The sequence below is a fragment of the Syngnathoides biaculeatus genome, chromosome 13 (assembly GCF_019802595.1).
Source record: "Syngnathoides biaculeatus isolate LvHL_M chromosome 13, ASM1980259v1, whole genome shotgun sequence".
Taxonomy (NCBI): Eukaryota; Metazoa; Chordata; class Actinopteri; order Syngnathiformes; family Syngnathidae; genus Syngnathoides; species Syngnathoides biaculeatus.
Genome location: NC_084652.1, coordinates 28970396 through 28984592, shown reverse-complemented (window position 1 = coordinate 28984592; position 14197 = coordinate 28970396). Strand labels below are relative to the sequence as shown.

The 14197-nt window shown below is 47.3% G+C and overlaps 2 protein-coding genes across 5 annotated transcripts; one reads left to right on the top strand and one right to left on the bottom strand.

Moving 5' to 3' along the window:
* Positions 1-102: 102 nt before the first annotated feature.
* On the bottom strand, positions 103-6016 carry c8a (complement component 8, alpha polypeptide). 3 transcript variants are annotated; one of them, XM_061839059.1, is made up of 15 exons: positions 5882-6016; positions 5689-5786; positions 5401-5462; positions 5262-5288; positions 5038-5152; positions 4427-4574; positions 4046-4193; positions 3514-3609; positions 3208-3397; positions 2945-3127; positions 1572-1812; positions 1365-1496; positions 966-1123; positions 514-739; positions 103-389 (listed from the first exon to the last, which is right to left on the bottom strand). In XM_061839059.1, exons 3-15 carry the CDS (start codon positions 5421-5423, stop codon positions 238-240), a joined length of 1839 nt encoding a protein of 612 aa, XP_061695043.1. In that variant the 5' UTR covers positions 5424-5462; positions 5689-5786; positions 5882-6016; the 3' UTR covers positions 103-237. The 3 variants fall into 3 exon arrangements, with proteins under 3 accessions (XP_061695043.1, XP_061695044.1, XP_061695045.1); XM_061839060.1 differs by lacking the exons at positions 3514-3609; positions 5401-5462; positions 5689-5786; positions 5882-6016 and having other exon boundaries at positions 5262-5371; XM_061839061.1 differs by lacking the exons at positions 3514-3609; positions 5401-5462; positions 5689-5786; positions 5882-6016 and having other exon boundaries at positions 5038-5146; positions 5262-5371.
* Positions 5872-13646, top strand: si:ch211-188c16.1 (uncharacterized protein LOC562677 homolog). 2 transcript variants are annotated; one of them, XM_061839058.1, is made up of 19 exons: positions 5872-6022; positions 6468-7416; positions 7501-7689; positions 7842-8325; positions 8401-8501; positions 8577-8605; positions 8682-8728; positions 8869-8913; positions 9063-9180; positions 9711-9870; positions 9950-10073; positions 10161-10192; positions 11256-11319; positions 11966-12000; positions 12208-12268; positions 12686-12784; positions 12881-12894; positions 13084-13117; positions 13248-13646. In XM_061839058.1, exons 1-19 carry the CDS (start codon positions 6014-6016, stop codon positions 13315-13317), a joined length of 2664 nt encoding a protein of 887 aa, XP_061695042.1. In that variant the 5' UTR covers positions 5872-6013; the 3' UTR covers positions 13318-13646. The 2 variants fall into 2 exon arrangements, with proteins under 2 accessions (XP_061695042.1, XP_061695041.1); XM_061839057.1 differs by having other exon boundaries at positions 12205-12268.
* Positions 13647-14197: the final 551 nt, after the last annotated feature.

Genomic DNA, 14197 nt, shown 5'->3' with positions numbered 1-14197 from the left:
TCAAATGGTAGGGTCGTGATTGGCATGGCAGAAGACTGGCACGGTACGCAACCCCCAGACAACTTGGCTCCTCCGATCATTGGGACACAAAATCCCCTCCAGCACGATAAGGTGACGGACGACGCAACAACAAACTCATCCACAAGGAAAGGAGTTTGGATTTAGTTGTTTTGAAACTCAAAGTGGGAAGTCACAATTATTGCATAAAAGACTTGACGCGCCGTCACGCTTGTTAGGTCAACAGCGCTGCGACTGAGAGGAGGAGCCCAGGCACGTAGCTCCGCCTCCGTCGGGCGGCGGATTATCGCAGGTCCTGGTACGCCGTTTCGTCCCGGATGTGCAAGCGGACCAAACCCCCCAGCAGGACCACGACCCATCCGTTCCGGTCCCTGTTGGCGGAAGGCGACAGACAGTCAACACGACCGCAGATCACGTTTAAGTAACGATTCCAGTTTCGCGAGAACAAAAACTTTACAAGAAGATCACGCGGATCGCCGCTTCTCATTGGCTCACCAGTTCGAAGGGTGTCCTCGCACGCCTGTCCTCGGTAGCCCGGCTTACAGACGCAGCTGCACGACGTCCCGGCGAGCACGGGGACCCCGTTGTGCCTGCAGGGGGCGCAGCGGCAGGCGCTGAACTGCTGCTGGTACTCCTCCAATGCCCTCTGCAGGTTAGCCAGTCGGGCTCCGACTTGGTCAAAGGCTGTGCTGAGGCGCACCAGCTCATGGATTGGCATGATCTGGCTCGGAAAGAGAGAGAGAGAGAGAGAGAGAGAGAGAGATTCCCCCGACGGTTTACGATATCAAGTCGAGCATAATTATTCTTCGCATCGTTAACACGTGATGTCTTTAAACATCTAGTCGTCCGTCACCCTCTATAATTTTCATTGTTTTTGCCATTGTTACGATTGTTATTCCTGAGCAAGTTGCTTCACTGTACATAATTGTCAAAACTGGGGGTCTTACCTCCTGTTCCACGACTGTCGGGTTGTATTTAAGGCTCGCCCCCCACTTGCGGTAGGCGTCGGGATCCCTGATGACCACCAAGCCGCCGCTGGTGTCGGTGTAACCGCCCTTCACCAGCGTCAGAACGTCCTTAATCGCGGACGAGCCGCTGCTGGACGCTGCAGGACGGAAAAGTTTTTAGAAGTAACTTTTATCAAAATAATAACGACAGCAAGGAAAGGTCCATAAATGTGTCGCAATCCCGAGGGCACTTGAGGGGGAGGGTGTTAGTTTTTGTCCTAACCCATCGCAGACTTCAAACCTTGCTCGTGATTTGAAAAGTGCAACCCCCCACTTGTGTCCTATTTACAACATTCCCTTTGCATTCAAGCAAATATCAATACCAATATCGTGTCTCACCATGTGATAAAGGTCCACCTTTTTTACATAATTGCCCTCCCACGGCCAGTTCCGCCTTTACGTAGCTGCCGATCGGAGCGCTCAACCCGACAGAACCCCCGAAACACGAACCGGCCTGCTTCCATTCGAGTTCTGCAAAGGGATGCAAAAGGTTCACCTCGACGTGCTTGCGGTCTACAAACGAGTCGGCGAGAAGGTCCGTCCTACTCGATTCAGCCATGGACGTTTTGTTGACCACCAGCACGTATTCCAGGGTTCCTCCCATCGCCCCCTCCGTGACGTAGTGGGTACCAAATGCGTCGAAGAAGCGCGAATACATGCCAAAGTCGTACTGCTCGGGCAGCTCCATCAGCGACAGGTAGAAATCCTCGTGGAGCATCAGACCGTTGCTTCTCATCTTGAAGTGCGCCGTTTCCACTTTGGACCAAATCCTGACGAAACCGAGGTCCTGCAAACCAAAATCACTCGTGCGAGACATTTTAGCGGGCGGAGGATGTTCATTCCGAATCCCCCATCAGCATGAAATCGACACCAAAGACAATCTTGCGTCTTTTTGGAAAACCAGAGCATGCAAAAACAACACGAGAAGGCCAGGGCCCGGATTCAAACTCTCAACCTCAGAACTGTGAGGCAGATGTGCTCACCGCTCATTGTAATATCATGACACGAAATCTCATGATTCTGCAAAAAGAAGCCATCGCAAGTACCGCAATTTCCACTGCGACTTTTTTCACAGGCTTTCAACTTTGCGGTTTATGAGGTGATGCTGCTAATTTGTGGATTTTTTTCCCCCCAACAGCCACAAGGGGGCACTCCAGCGGAAAAGGTAAAGAGTCAGACGGGTGGAATATATGTGCCAAGGAAGTGACTTTCACCGGCCCGGCCCGGCCCGGCCCTGTTAGCGCTGCGCTAGCGTGTTACTGCCGTGTCTCTGTGATTTTTACCGGTATGTTTTTTTTTTTTTTTAATCAACCCTGTTAGCGCTAGCGTTAGCATTACCGCAGCGCTAGCGTCGGCGTTAAACTCTCTGCGGACCGTCTTTCTTAGGGTTCGGTTAAATATCTCTTGTTTCACTGTGGGCACTTGCGGCCTTTCAAACAGGTGCGGCTTCTGTCCGTATCAAATGGTATTTCCTTTACAAATGCACTGGGTGAGGCTTATAAGCAGGTGCGCTCTGTAGGCCGGGAATTATGGTAAGCGCGTATTTGCAGTGGCAACGGCGATATTGTCTTCATGGCCATGCGAAGGACGCTGAACTTGTTTTCAGGTAAAAGGTAAAAATGCGACGGCATCTCCGTTAAACGCCAGGTTGCTCATGACTTTTCCTCAGAGGAAAGATTTCATTCGTTCCTGGCTCATCATCAATGAACTGTACGGGCAATATTTGAACATTCCTAATTCATCACACAAGTACAAGATGACTAAAACCGGTCAGTGTTTACAAATGTGGACATTTTTCCATCAACTTTACACCGACTACAAATGGTAGCCGTTTTTGGCTGGTTACTCTTTGGAGATTCCACCGTGTGTGTACATCCATATGAACGACGAACCCGCTTGGCGCGATGCGGACACTCTACCTGGCTTTTATGCCGCGATATATTTTTGAGGAACTCGGACTCCTCGCTCCCGCTCAGTCCCACTTGCACGTAATAGACGCCGACCGTAACGCCCGCGTTGAAGGAGCTCATCGTTTTCCTGGCGTTGAGCAGGCTGACCGCGTCGCTGTAATATTCCTGAGTGCCCTCTGACGTGGCCTCCGCCTGCATGAACGCAAACTCGCATTTAGGACGCGTCGGTTGACTCCATCGAGTAACGTGCACACCGAAATAAATCGCAGTACCACGAAGCGGTAGGTGTGGTAGTTGTGCGGCTTCCTGTAGTGTTTCTCATCTTCATTGTGGTGCAGATTCTCACAGAACGAGTCGTAGGTGAATTTTCTCCATTCGCCGTTGTACACATATTCACATTTTCCTCCAAAGTACTTCGGGTCAAGCACGTGATTCACAAATTCTCCAGTCAAGGCGTTGTAGCTGAAACCATCGCCAGACACAAACTACATACGTATCTTTTGGAAATGCAAATATTTTTCAGTTGTTAAGCAATTCTATCCGTCGAAATAAACATGCCTCTGAACCTCCCTAGTCACCCATCAATCCATCTTCTTTGCCGCTTATCCTCACAGGGGTCGCAAGGAGTGCCGGAGCCTATCCCGGCTGTCGACGGGCACGAGGCGGGGTACACCCTGAACATGGAGACAAACACCCGCACTCACAATCACACCTACGCGCAATTTAGAGTGTCCAGTTAATGTTACATGTTTTGGGGGTGTGGAGTGCCCGGAGAAAATCCCGGTCCTCAAAACTGTGAGGCCAACGCTTTCGAGCTGATCCACCGTGCCACCCCCTCCCGAGTCACTACGATGGTCCTATTGAGTCAAGCTTGCCAAGGAGAGTTCCGGGAAATGTAAAAATCTAAACGTTTGTACGAGCGTCTTCATTTGGAGTAGCTTACGGTAATTGTGCCACTGCTGTAAACGAAAGGCAGAAAAAGACAGAAAGATTTGTTGGAGTTGTCTTGAGTACCGTAAACGTGAAATTTCTTTGCTAAGCCTCTCTGTCGCCGTGTTTCACACTGACGTGCTCACTTTACACGCGTGTCGCCGGCGTGAGAGCGTTTACCCCTGCGTGCCGCGCTCGGCGCCGGGGATGGCCAGGATGGTGGCGCACTTGTCGCTGCGCCGCTTGTACTCTTCGCAGCCCTCCTCGTCGGAAAAGTCGTCACAGTCCGCCTCTCCGTTACAGCGCAGGGACTGGCCGATGCAGCGGCCTGCGGGAGTTAACGTGCAATAAAGAGTCGACGTGCAGTGAGCGTACCTTAAAATGAACACCATCAGAACGAATTGGACCGTCTTGCTTTTGATAGCATCGCTCTCATTGCCATGGCAACCACAAACCCAACGCACTACAATATCCTCGGAGCGGCTTTGTCAGTTTCTGGCTGATCAGCCCGAAAGTAGTGCCCTTGCACGTTGTTGGCGCGCAGACGTTGACGGAACTCGCCTGATTCTTTGCAGGTGAAGCTCTCGCCACAGTAATCGGGCACCAGACACTCGGCGGTCGTCGTGGGACAAGCCAGCGTCTCCCACAGCGTCTCCAAGCACGGCGCGCCGCCAAATTGTGACGCTTTCTCCAGGTAGCGGAAACGGAACTGGGAGAGTTGACGCAAAGGAGTAAAGTAAAGAGCTTGGAATCGATCGTTCCGGTGGATCCAACGGACCGGTTTCCAATGATGTCACCGCCACCCTTAGACCAATCGGATAAATTAACGATGGAAAAAAAAAAAAAAACTTCACAGTTTACTCATCACCTGTGTTCTTTGACCTCCATGACACACAAGATGGCGTCATCGGAAACCTATCCATTGTCTATGCGCTCGCTTTTAAAATGACATCAAGAAAATATCAGTCAGAAATTCAAAAATGTCACTTGAGCAGGACTGCTTATTCCCATTGGGCACGTTGGACTTTTATCCCGACTGCCATTTCATTGAAGCGACCTGACAAAGCTCCAAATGATTTTCATCATTCTCCAACTTGTTGACAGCAGCACAGTCACATCATATGACATTTGTAAATGGCAGCGTTTAGTCACGTATTCGAAATACTTTTTACCTTTTGGTCTGTGCATGAGTTACATTCTGTCCATGATGACCAGCTGCCCACTTTGCAGTCGATGGGTATTGGCCTACTAACTGCTCTAAGCCTCCTAACAGCAGCGCCGCTGGTCCTGGAGAAAAATACAAATACATTTGAAAAAAATAATAATCATCTCACTTCTATTCCCACAGGCAGCGACGTGCAGAATTCATAAAATCTCAAGAGAATATACGCCGCACCTGTTACGAGCCGGTGGCCATTGTCCCCTGTGAGCATTTACATCAGTGCCGAAATTGACCCAAAGATGCAGCGTGCACAGACATAGGAGAAAATGAATTATACTTCCCATGCTGAACAGGATTAGATTGAAAAGCAAACCTCACAAAAGGGGCCGTTGTCATCCGTGGGGGTCTTCCTGACGATGCAATCTCGACCGACCGCTGTGAATGATTGATGAAGTGTCAACAAAAGACTCTTGCCAAAGTTATGAACGGCAAAACCCAAAGTTCCAACATATCCTCGGCGTAAAAAACAAGACAACATATTTCACGTTTGATATTCAAATGACTGTGCGATAGTTTCCAAAACGATTACAAAAATAAAAATAAAATTACAACTGTGGCTCTCGACCTCCATTACAGTGGGCAAGATTTGTTGGACATTTACCTTCTCCCAGTTTCTGTTTGCTCAGCTTTATTTGTTTGTCTGGGATGATCCTACTCCATTTTAATCCTGGCGATGTTTTATTTTTTTCTCTCCATGAACTGCAAAATATGTGTAGATGTTTTCAATGTTATTTTTGTCTATAGCAGCGCTGTTTCCTTTCAGTTCAGCAATCACGATGGCGCCGGTATATTACGCATGCGCAGTTGCCACTTTCCAATTCGATACTTAAAAATTCTAAACTTCAGCACGCAGGAGGCTCCGCCGCCCGAAAAGCACCAAAGTCGCGAGCGTCCACGCTCAGCGGTGACCAACGAGAGCAGCGACGATGGAGGAGGTGAGGAAATATGAGTTTTGTCGGCTGTCCGGCGTCCTTTTGCGTACCTGTGCTAGCCAACGTAAGCCAGCTAGTCGCTAGCTAGCTAGCTAGCTCAGGCGAGGCTCGTAATTTTGTTTATGAAGTTATTTTCATTTTGCTTTCGATTAAAAAAAAAAAAAAAAAAGACATCCGCCACAAGAATCCAACAGGTTAGCGTGGCAATTATACAAACACTTCATCAATGCCAAACAATTTGTTGTTGTTGCTAGACATGTTTTACTTAGTTTTTGGTCAATGTGAAAGTGCTTATTAAATTGAATACAATAGAACCAACTTAAAAAAAAGAAACATTCTAGGCAGATCTAATTTAGGTATTGAAGTGAAACGTTTGGGGAGGATTCATTCAAATGTTAGCAGTACCAATTAATTAATTGAATGCTCCCCCCCCCCCCCCCCCCCCCAGGAAGGTCAAATAAACGTCAAAGCTCTGCGGGCCAAGTTTCAAGAGGAAGCTCTTCTGGCTCAGTCCAAAAGCACTCGACCCGCCGTAGCGGAAAAACCCAAAATCCTTCCTCCTGCTGGAGGACACTGCAGCTCAGTGGTTGGCAGTCTCAACGTTGCCGCAGAGAACAAGACAAGTGTGGTTCCCCGAGTTATCTTCAGGGATGAACTGCGAGCTTCTGGGGGGAAACGGACCATTTCATTTCCACCACCACCGCCGCGGATCTCCCCGTCTTCTCGGCCCGCGAGCGCAGACGGCGCAAAAAAGCAGTCCTTCAAAGAGCGACGCATGCCGAGAGTGCTTCCTGTCCTGTGTGCCAAAGAGCACAAGAGTGACCCGCAAGCCGCAACAGCATCTCGACAAGAACAAGAGCCGGCGAAAGAAAACATCCCGCAAATAAAACCCAGGAAGAATAATTTGCTGCTCGCTTTGAAGCCGCTGAAAGTGTCAAAGTTTAGCACAGAAAGTGAAGAGGAACCCACATATGCTGAATTGACCAGCAGGCCTTCCAGCGCTCCTGGCGAGCTGCCCTCCGTGCCGAAGCGGACGTCGGACGACGGCGTTTGGCTCCACGGAGACCAGTTAAGCGCGGAGTGGCGCCTCTCCAGTCCAAACGTCTCGGTCACTCCTCCGTCAGCAGAGGGCAGCGTTGACTCTGACAGTCGCGTCATCAGCACCTTCGAGAGGGCCAAGAAGAAGTTCTCCCGCCGGCACGTATCGATTTCCAGCAAACCAAAAAGTCTGCGTTCCCCCGACGTCGGATCGAGCGAGTGGGCGTTCCCTCCGCCGCTGAAGGACCCGCAGAACGTGGAGCCCGACCTACCGCCGCTTCCTCCGCCGCCCGTCGCTCTCCCGCACCTGTCTTGCATCTCTGCCCGACCTTTCTCCAAAGTCACCAACTCTGCCCGAAGTACCTTGCAAACGTTGTCGTGTTGTGGTCTCGTGCACTCAAGAAATCATATTTGTGTTCTTCTGAATATGGCTGTCCCCGCAGAGCCTGCATTTATGAAGCAGTGTCGCCCGGATAAAGCCGAAGCTCCTCCTGCCGCTGCTGGACTTCCTTCCCACCCATCTCCTCAAAAGAATCCTCTGCCGGACTTGGGGTCACTCGGGGCAAAACCAGGAAAGCCTCCCAGACCTCCATTAGTCGCTCTCAGACATTACCGCCAGCCTTCAATTCGCGGTGTGTCAACAGTTCTGCCCCCCCCCCCCCCCACCCCACACCCCACTTCCCCCTTTTCTATTTTTTTTTCTGGACACCACTGTGGTTTTTGAATTTGAAATATTTGTGGTGAGCACGTACATCTGCTCAAGTGCTGCTTTTTCTTTTCATAGAGGCGATAAAAGATATCAGCCAAGAGCCAGCCACGGGTCTGGAGTCCGAAAGGCCGATCTCCGGCGCTGTCCCGGATGCTCCCGTCTTTCCGGACTTTGAGAATCCAGAGATGGAGCCCACGGAGAGCGAAGCTGTAGATATTGCTGCGTTGGACCTCGAGGTTCTGGATTTGAGAGGTCTTGGCTCTCCGCCTCCTGCGCCCACCGACCCTGGACCTCCACAATCTGACGCGTGTTCTCCGGCGGGAACCGACGAAAGCTGCGTCGTCCGCCGGCTGCGACTCGGCAGTCGGAACGGAATAGCTCCTCGTTCGGCCGTCTTCCCTGAGCCGTCAAACGTGACCGGGTGCGTCACACCGGACCGGGGCGTTCCGAGCGAGGACGCCGATGAGGCTGAACTGTCGGCTGCCGAGTCCGCCCGAGACGAGAACGAGCTCGGTCTCCGAGCCGTGGCGACTCGCGATGGGATTTGCGCACAGACGAGGTGAACGGTAATAAAAATGCGTCGTTTCTTTCTACACACTGAATTTCTTTTGGGTTGTTTTCCTCCCGATGTCAGTGAACGAGACTATGAGTGTGAAAATGTTTATGAAGATGTGGAAAACCTCAACAAATTCTTCGTGTGCCAAAACTCGCACAAGCAAAAAGGCAACCCGAAGAGTAAGGATGATGATTGATTGATCAAGTTTTTCCGGAATAACCCTTCAAGAACTAAGTGTTAACCTTTTCTTTCAGATCCATACGCTGACGGCAACCCTCCTGCGGTAAATAATTTTACATCAGATTGATTTTCTCATTTTTCTGTGCTAGTAAATAATAACGTGTGTTGTTTACTTCCAGAAAGAGGAGGCGGCGGCGGCGCTTAACATTTGGCCACGGAATCCATGGTACGAGCATTTTGCGTTTTAATTGTTTTTGCCGGACGGACGGAGCACCACATTTTTGATTTTTTTTTTTTTTTTTTTTTTTTTTTTTTTTTTTTTTTTTCTTTCTTCTTCCCCCCCCCCCCACTGCGCTGATCAAACAGGGGCAGCGTCTCAGGAGAACATCCATCCCATAATCAGGTCTCCAGGTACGTAGCTGGCGCTTTCATTAAAATGGGACGACGTTCCGTTTGCCTTCACATCAGTCTCACCGGCGTACGGTTCTGTTGACCCTCGTAACGTTTAATGGAAAATGAGTTTTTGTTTCCGCTGAACGCTCAGTTTTGCTTTTTCATAGCCCCAACACGGCTGCCTATAAGGAACGCAAGAAGAGGGAGAAGCACCGCCTGGAGAAGGAGAAAAAGGAGCAAAAGGAAAGGGAGAAGAGAGAAAATGAAATGAAAAAGAAATTTAAAGTAGGTCCAGATGATGCTTTTATTAGTTGAAGATACTGTTCAAATGTTTTGCTACACCGCAGTCCTTCATTGTAGTGCTCAGAGGCAGTAACGCGACTCCCGTAACGTCGGGACGGCTTTATTTGTGCTTGTGCGGCAAATAATTGACCCTCCCACAAATAAGCAAAGTATGTGGACATTAACAGATGAAAAGATGAGTACAGTATGCCCCATAAGTCACAAAACACTTCCTATTTTCCGTCAGATCAAGCCGTTGGCATTTTACACCTTGTATAGGATTTATTATTTTTGGTTATTGGTCAAAGTAAACGTAAAGCACCGTATTACTTGCCACTTGAGTGGCACGAGCTGTTATATTTACCGGAAAAGGAAATGTTCATTTTAGAGTGCTGTGTATTTATTTGATTGCACCCAGCAATTAGTTGGGACCTGGCTTCTATCTTTTTAGTCACGTTCTTGAGTGATTTCTAATGTTTACTTGGGAAATGATGTTTGATGTCGAAAGCGAAGGCCGCGGTGTGTCTCGCCAGGTGACGGGCGACGAGGAGCCGATGTACCACGCCAAGGTGATGGTGGCCAGCAAACTCCGCAAGAACGACCTTCCTGTCAAAAGCGGGGACACCGTCAGCATCATCCGAACTACCAACTGCCCCAAAGGCAAATGGCTGGCACGGGACGCGGGCAGAAAATGTGAGTTTCACCCGCAGTTTTTTTTTTTTTTTGTCCTGTCGAGCCCTTCGGCGTCCACGCTGTGTCTGGCTTTTCGCAGACGGTTACATCTCGGTGATGAACGTGGAGCTTAATATCAGGGAGATGCTGGAACTGGGCAAAAAGGCCCAAGCGGCCGGACGGGCTCCCAACGTGGACGGTGACACCATCAGCGTCGGCAGCAGGTACCCAACGCGCAAGCGTCAGCTCGCCTTGTGATCGCTCATTTTTTTTTCTTTTTTTTTTTTTTTTCTTTGTCTTTCTTTCTCCAGATCTTCAAGCCATCTTGTGGTCACAAGCAGTTGTGAGTATTACAAATTAAAAAAAAAATGTATACAGTTTATGCTACTGGTGCCCTAAAAGTAACTGCTAAAATTTGGTTGCTCATTTGCAGTTCATAGATGTTCAAATTCATTTTTTTCTTTGTTTTTTTTTTCCCCACCACAAAACATTTAGATGCCCTCCTAAGTTAAAACAAAAAACTGGGTTAAGCGATTGTTAGATTTTATTGGGGTCATTTTCAAATTCCACGTTCCTGCTTGAAACCGTGGAAAGCGCACTGAAATTGTCTACGTTAATTACTAGTTTATGTGGAAATGAGCATAAGGCTCAACAAATGTAATCCTAAAGTTCTCCACTGCGAGCACAATGGCGTCGGGAGCGAAACCTCCACAAGGCTGGCGGATTCTGCCCATTTTTGGCCAATCACCCGGTCCCGATCCACTTAGCGGTCGGTAAGTGGCACATGCGGATGTAATCTGTCGCCAAACGGGCCGCCTCCCGCCCACCGCGTCGCAGAATAAACAAAAGTTTGTGTGGCTTTTTCAGAAGGCCACGCTGTGACGCTCTGCTTGGATTTGCGCGTCGTCAATCTTCTGCTTGAAAGTGGAGGATGTTCGCATAGCTTAGCTCCCGAATCGTGTGAGAAATTTGGCACTGGATGTTTGGTGCAAGTTACCTGAATTGTGATGTTACAATTCAGGTGATTGCCATAAAGAAATGCAAAAAAAAAAGTCTGGGAACGGTTTCCTTCCAGAAGCGTTTTCCAAAATATTTGTCAAAAGATGGGTTGGTTTGTCATTTTTTTTTTTTTTTAAGTCGATGGGGACGGCCACCGTTTTGGAAAGAAACTATGAAGAAGCTTGTCGCTCAGATGGGCGGACTGCACGCCAGTCCAAAGTCATCGTTATTCATTTGGCCCCCAAAAAATTGATTTTTTTTTTGTTGTGCCACGCTTGGTAAACAAAGCTCAGAGTGACTCGATCTAAATTGTTGCGCTTTTTCTGATGGTGAAGGCACTTTAATGGCGGCATTAAAGTGCGCACGCCGGCGATTCTTCACCGAAGCCGTTTTCTTTCCCTCCTCAGTCACCGATGACAGCGAGGAGTGGGCCTGCGACGACGAGACGCTGCCAGCCATCTACGACAGCCAGTAAGGGGGACGCATTTGCCAACGGTTTCTCCATTCAGGGTTACCATTTTTCAGATTTCTTTTATGTCCATTTAGGGTTGTCTTTTCACTATAACCACCAATTCAGGTTTGAGGAACTGGAAATATTTCAGCGGTGTTTAGTTCTTTGTCGTACTCCAATCTTGATTAGCATGTAGAGAAGGAACCCCGAACTTTCTGGGCGAATGATTTTTTTTTTTTTTTTTTTTCTTCTGTTTCAAGTGGGACGTTTGTGAAAACTCCCCTTCGGGATCATCTTTGTGTTGTCTTTTGGATTGCAGTTCTTATGCAAAACACACAAAATATGTGGGGAAAAAAAATTGATGGAACGCCCCCCCCCACCACCCTTTATTTTATTTTTTTTTTCCTTTTGCCCTCGCCTCTAATGTAGCTATGATATAAATCATTTTACTTAATTGCAGGAAGCAACAATTTTATGCTGATAATTTAATTGTTCTCATCATTGAATCTAATTTGAGATGAAATTGGATCATTTTCTGCGGTCCCCCGATGATGCACAAAATGCTCTCCAAAATATTATGAATGACTTTTTTTTTTTTTTCCCAAAATACAAAACTTGAGTGTGTGCGCCCCCCCCACCCCCCAACCCCCTTTTTTATCCTTGTAGCTTTCCCCATCAAGCAACGTCAGCGCCTGAAACACGTGAGTGCAAATTGTTGGCGTGCTTCTTTTGAAGTTTACCACAAGAACTCAAGCGTTTCCCCCTTGAGGTGACGCCAGCGTGTATTAATGTAGTTCCAGCAGAATTCTTCTGTTGTTGTGGTCAAAATTGTTGTCTTCCTCTTTTTGTGGCTTTCTTTCCTTCACCTGCTCGCCACCGCCCCCTGGCGTGCGTGACTTTGACAGCAGCTGACCTCGCTGACACTCGGCGCACGTTGAGCGACGCCAACTTTGAGGATCAGCACACACAGTAAGTTGAGAAATGTAAAAAGATGTAAATGTAGGAAGTTGGCTAGTCTCCTTTGTGCAATGTATGTGCAGTCTTTTTTTTTTTTTTTTTGTCAGTTTAGAGCAAATCTTTTTCATTTTGTTTAGTGTTGAACTTTTGTTGCGCTTGAGACAATTGCGACTTTTCATGTGAGGTGCGTACACAACAGCCCACCTCATCATTTAAGTTAAGACTTGGGGGCTTTTTTTTTTTTTTTTGAAAGAATTACCAGAAATTGCTTCATAATTTAAAAAAAGTAATAATAAGCTAAAAATCTGAATCTGTAGCAAGCCTGCAACATTTTCAACGACTATACTAGAGATGTACATTCTTTCGGTTACATGTGGAGACATCCTGTAGATTTTTTGGAAAGAAATATGCATTTTGTGTCCTATTAAGGACAAGACACCAAGCCCTGCAGAAGCTGGCCATCTTCTTCGAACACGCCAAAGACGATTTTGGCGACTTTCCTGATAGTGGCGCTCCCACTCCGACTAAGTATAATATTACACAATGAATGATTTGTGCTTTTCGTGTAAATGACAATATGTATTGACCACCACAATTTTTCTCTCCATTGTGCCTGCTCCCAAGTGCCGAGCCGACAAGTGAGCGTTTCCCCTTCTGTTGCCGCTCATGTCACAGAAATTTTTTGGATCTCCCGGGAGGCTCCAAACTGTTCACTTTTGAAGGACAATTTCTCTTTCCGAGAATATTTCAATTATTGCTTGTGCATGTGAAGAAGTGAATATTTGACTGAATGCGTGTGACATTTTCCTCTTTTCTCCTTCATCCAGGCTTCTTGTGTGCTGTCGAGGAGCTTCCTTATCCGTAAGTACTGACCTAAAACTGCTCTTTATTTTGATTTTTCATATTCTTGTCTGTGGTACACTGGATGAGACTCATCTTAGTTTTTTTTTTTTTTTTTTTTTTTTGGGGGGGGGGGTGTTGTGGATGACAGCGAACAGGAAGTGGACCTCTCCGAGCTGGAACTTATTCCTCCGCCGCCTCTGTACGCCGACACCGTCTGAGAACATCCGTCATAATTTGAAACGGTCCACTTGATGATGTGGCGTGTATCCATAACTGGAAGAAAAGCCGTCCCTCCCCAATTTAAAAAAAACAAAAAAAAAAAAAAAAAAGCCTGAATGACGCTACTATTTTCTTTCGCCTTAAGCTGTACGTGTGGCTGTTTTCACTTTTATTTATTAATAGCACATCTGGATCACGTTGCTTCTTTCGTATTACGGAAGACGATTTTGTTGTAGCACGATGCAAAGCCCACGACTCCTCACAAGCGCAAGATGAAGCGAGTCTTTTTCTTGCCCATGTTTTTCTGTTTGCGTCTGAAATGTAATAAACTGTTTCTGTAAACGGAAGCTTCGACTGACATTTTACTGACATCAACTATTAAAAAAAAAAAAAAAAAAAAAAACAGTCAGCTGAAACATTATTGAAACTCGTAAAATCTGATCCAAAACAAATCAATTTTGATTGACTCTGTCACAGTGGGATTAATTTTGCTTTCATACACAGTTGCACACACTGCATCGTATCCAACATTTGTAGTAATACGGTTACGTCAGTGCTTCTCAACGTGTGGTGCGAGCGCCGCAGGCGGCCCGTACGTCTGGCCAAAGTACAGTTAGGTTCAATACATTTGCAGTTAATGGTTTTAAGTTTTTAACGGTAGATGCTTGTTTTTAAGTGAATGGATTATTTTTTTTTTCTACGTTTTAGTGCAGCACATGATGCTTTTGTCAGGGACGTACATAATGTACTTTTTGTTGGGGTGGTACTTGGTAACTAGAGAGTGGAGTGTGTACAGTATGTAACTTGTGATATTAGATATAGTCGATATTTACATTTCATTTTGTTATCTTAGCGGCACGGTGGATCAGCTGGAAAATA

What these genes read in the sequence shown, in the direction of transcription:
- c8a (XM_061839059.1), bottom strand. Translation starts at nt 5,423, where the DNA reads ATGACAACGGCCCCTTTTGTGAG. An exon ending in AGGTGGACCTTTATCACATG is followed by an intron (nt 1,124 to 1,364) that starts GTGAGACACGAT and finishes TCCGTCCTGCAG; the next exon opens with CGTCCAGCAGCGGCTCGTCC. An exon ending in CGAGGACACCCTTCGAACTG is followed by an intron (nt 390 to 513) that starts GTGAGCCAATGA and finishes TTCCGCCAACAG; the next exon opens with GGACCGGAACGGATGGGTCG.
- si:ch211-188c16.1 (XM_061839057.1), top strand. An exon ending in CCGCCAGCCTTCAATTCGCG is followed by an intron (nt 7,690 to 7,841) that starts GTGTGTCAACAG and finishes TTCTTTTCATAG; the next exon opens with AGGCGATAAAAGATATCAGC. An exon ending in ATTTGGCCACGGAATCCATG is followed by an intron (nt 8,729 to 8,868) that starts GTACGAGCATTT and finishes CTGATCAAACAG; the next exon opens with GGGCAGCGTCTCAGGAGAAC.